The sequence below is a fragment of the Phalaenopsis equestris genome, unplaced genomic scaffold, assembly GCF_001263595.1.
Source record: "Phalaenopsis equestris unplaced genomic scaffold, ASM126359v1 Scaffold000054, whole genome shotgun sequence".
Classification (NCBI taxonomy): domain Eukaryota; kingdom Viridiplantae; phylum Streptophyta; class Magnoliopsida; order Asparagales; family Orchidaceae; genus Phalaenopsis; species Phalaenopsis equestris.
Genome location: NW_018164496.1, coordinates 2,910,171 through 2,910,506, shown reverse-complemented (window position 1 = coordinate 2,910,506; position 336 = coordinate 2,910,171). Strand labels below are relative to the sequence as shown.

General features: G+C 53.9%; 1 protein-coding gene across 1 annotated transcript in view; it reads right to left on the bottom strand.

The window, feature by feature from the left end:
- Positions 1-2: 2 nt before the first annotated feature.
- LOC110019316 (cyanidin 3-O-rutinoside 5-O-glucosyltransferase-like) overlaps positions 3-336 on the bottom strand; it is a gene marked incomplete at its 3' end in the record, with an annotated part of 7,396 nt that continues 7,062 nt past the window's right edge. The window contains exon 3 of the mRNA XM_020716939.1: positions 3-332. Coding sequence (XP_020572598.1) covers positions 3-332 — 330 coding nt within the window. The remainder of the gene's footprint in view (positions 333-336) is intronic.

The following is a 336-nucleotide window of genomic DNA, read 5'->3' as shown; positions in this document are numbered from 1 at the left end:
CTCCATATCTCCTCCACCTGCTCCTTTTTCAGCACCGATATGCTCCCGAAGGAGACATACACCACAGATCTCTCCCCCTGCGTATCAAGCCAATCCATATACCCATCCTCATCATCCAACTTAAACAAACTCCCCTCCCCCGCATCCTCCAGCAAAGGACCAATCCCAACCATACTCACCTTATCCGCAACGGATTCAAACGCCGGAGCTTCCATTTCATCCGCCGTGTTCGCGATCACTCGCGGCTTTGATCCCCGGATCGCAATCTCCTTATCCAGCGTCTCAAACATTTCCCCAATGCGGTGGAGGATCGCGCCATACGGATCATCGGGGGAG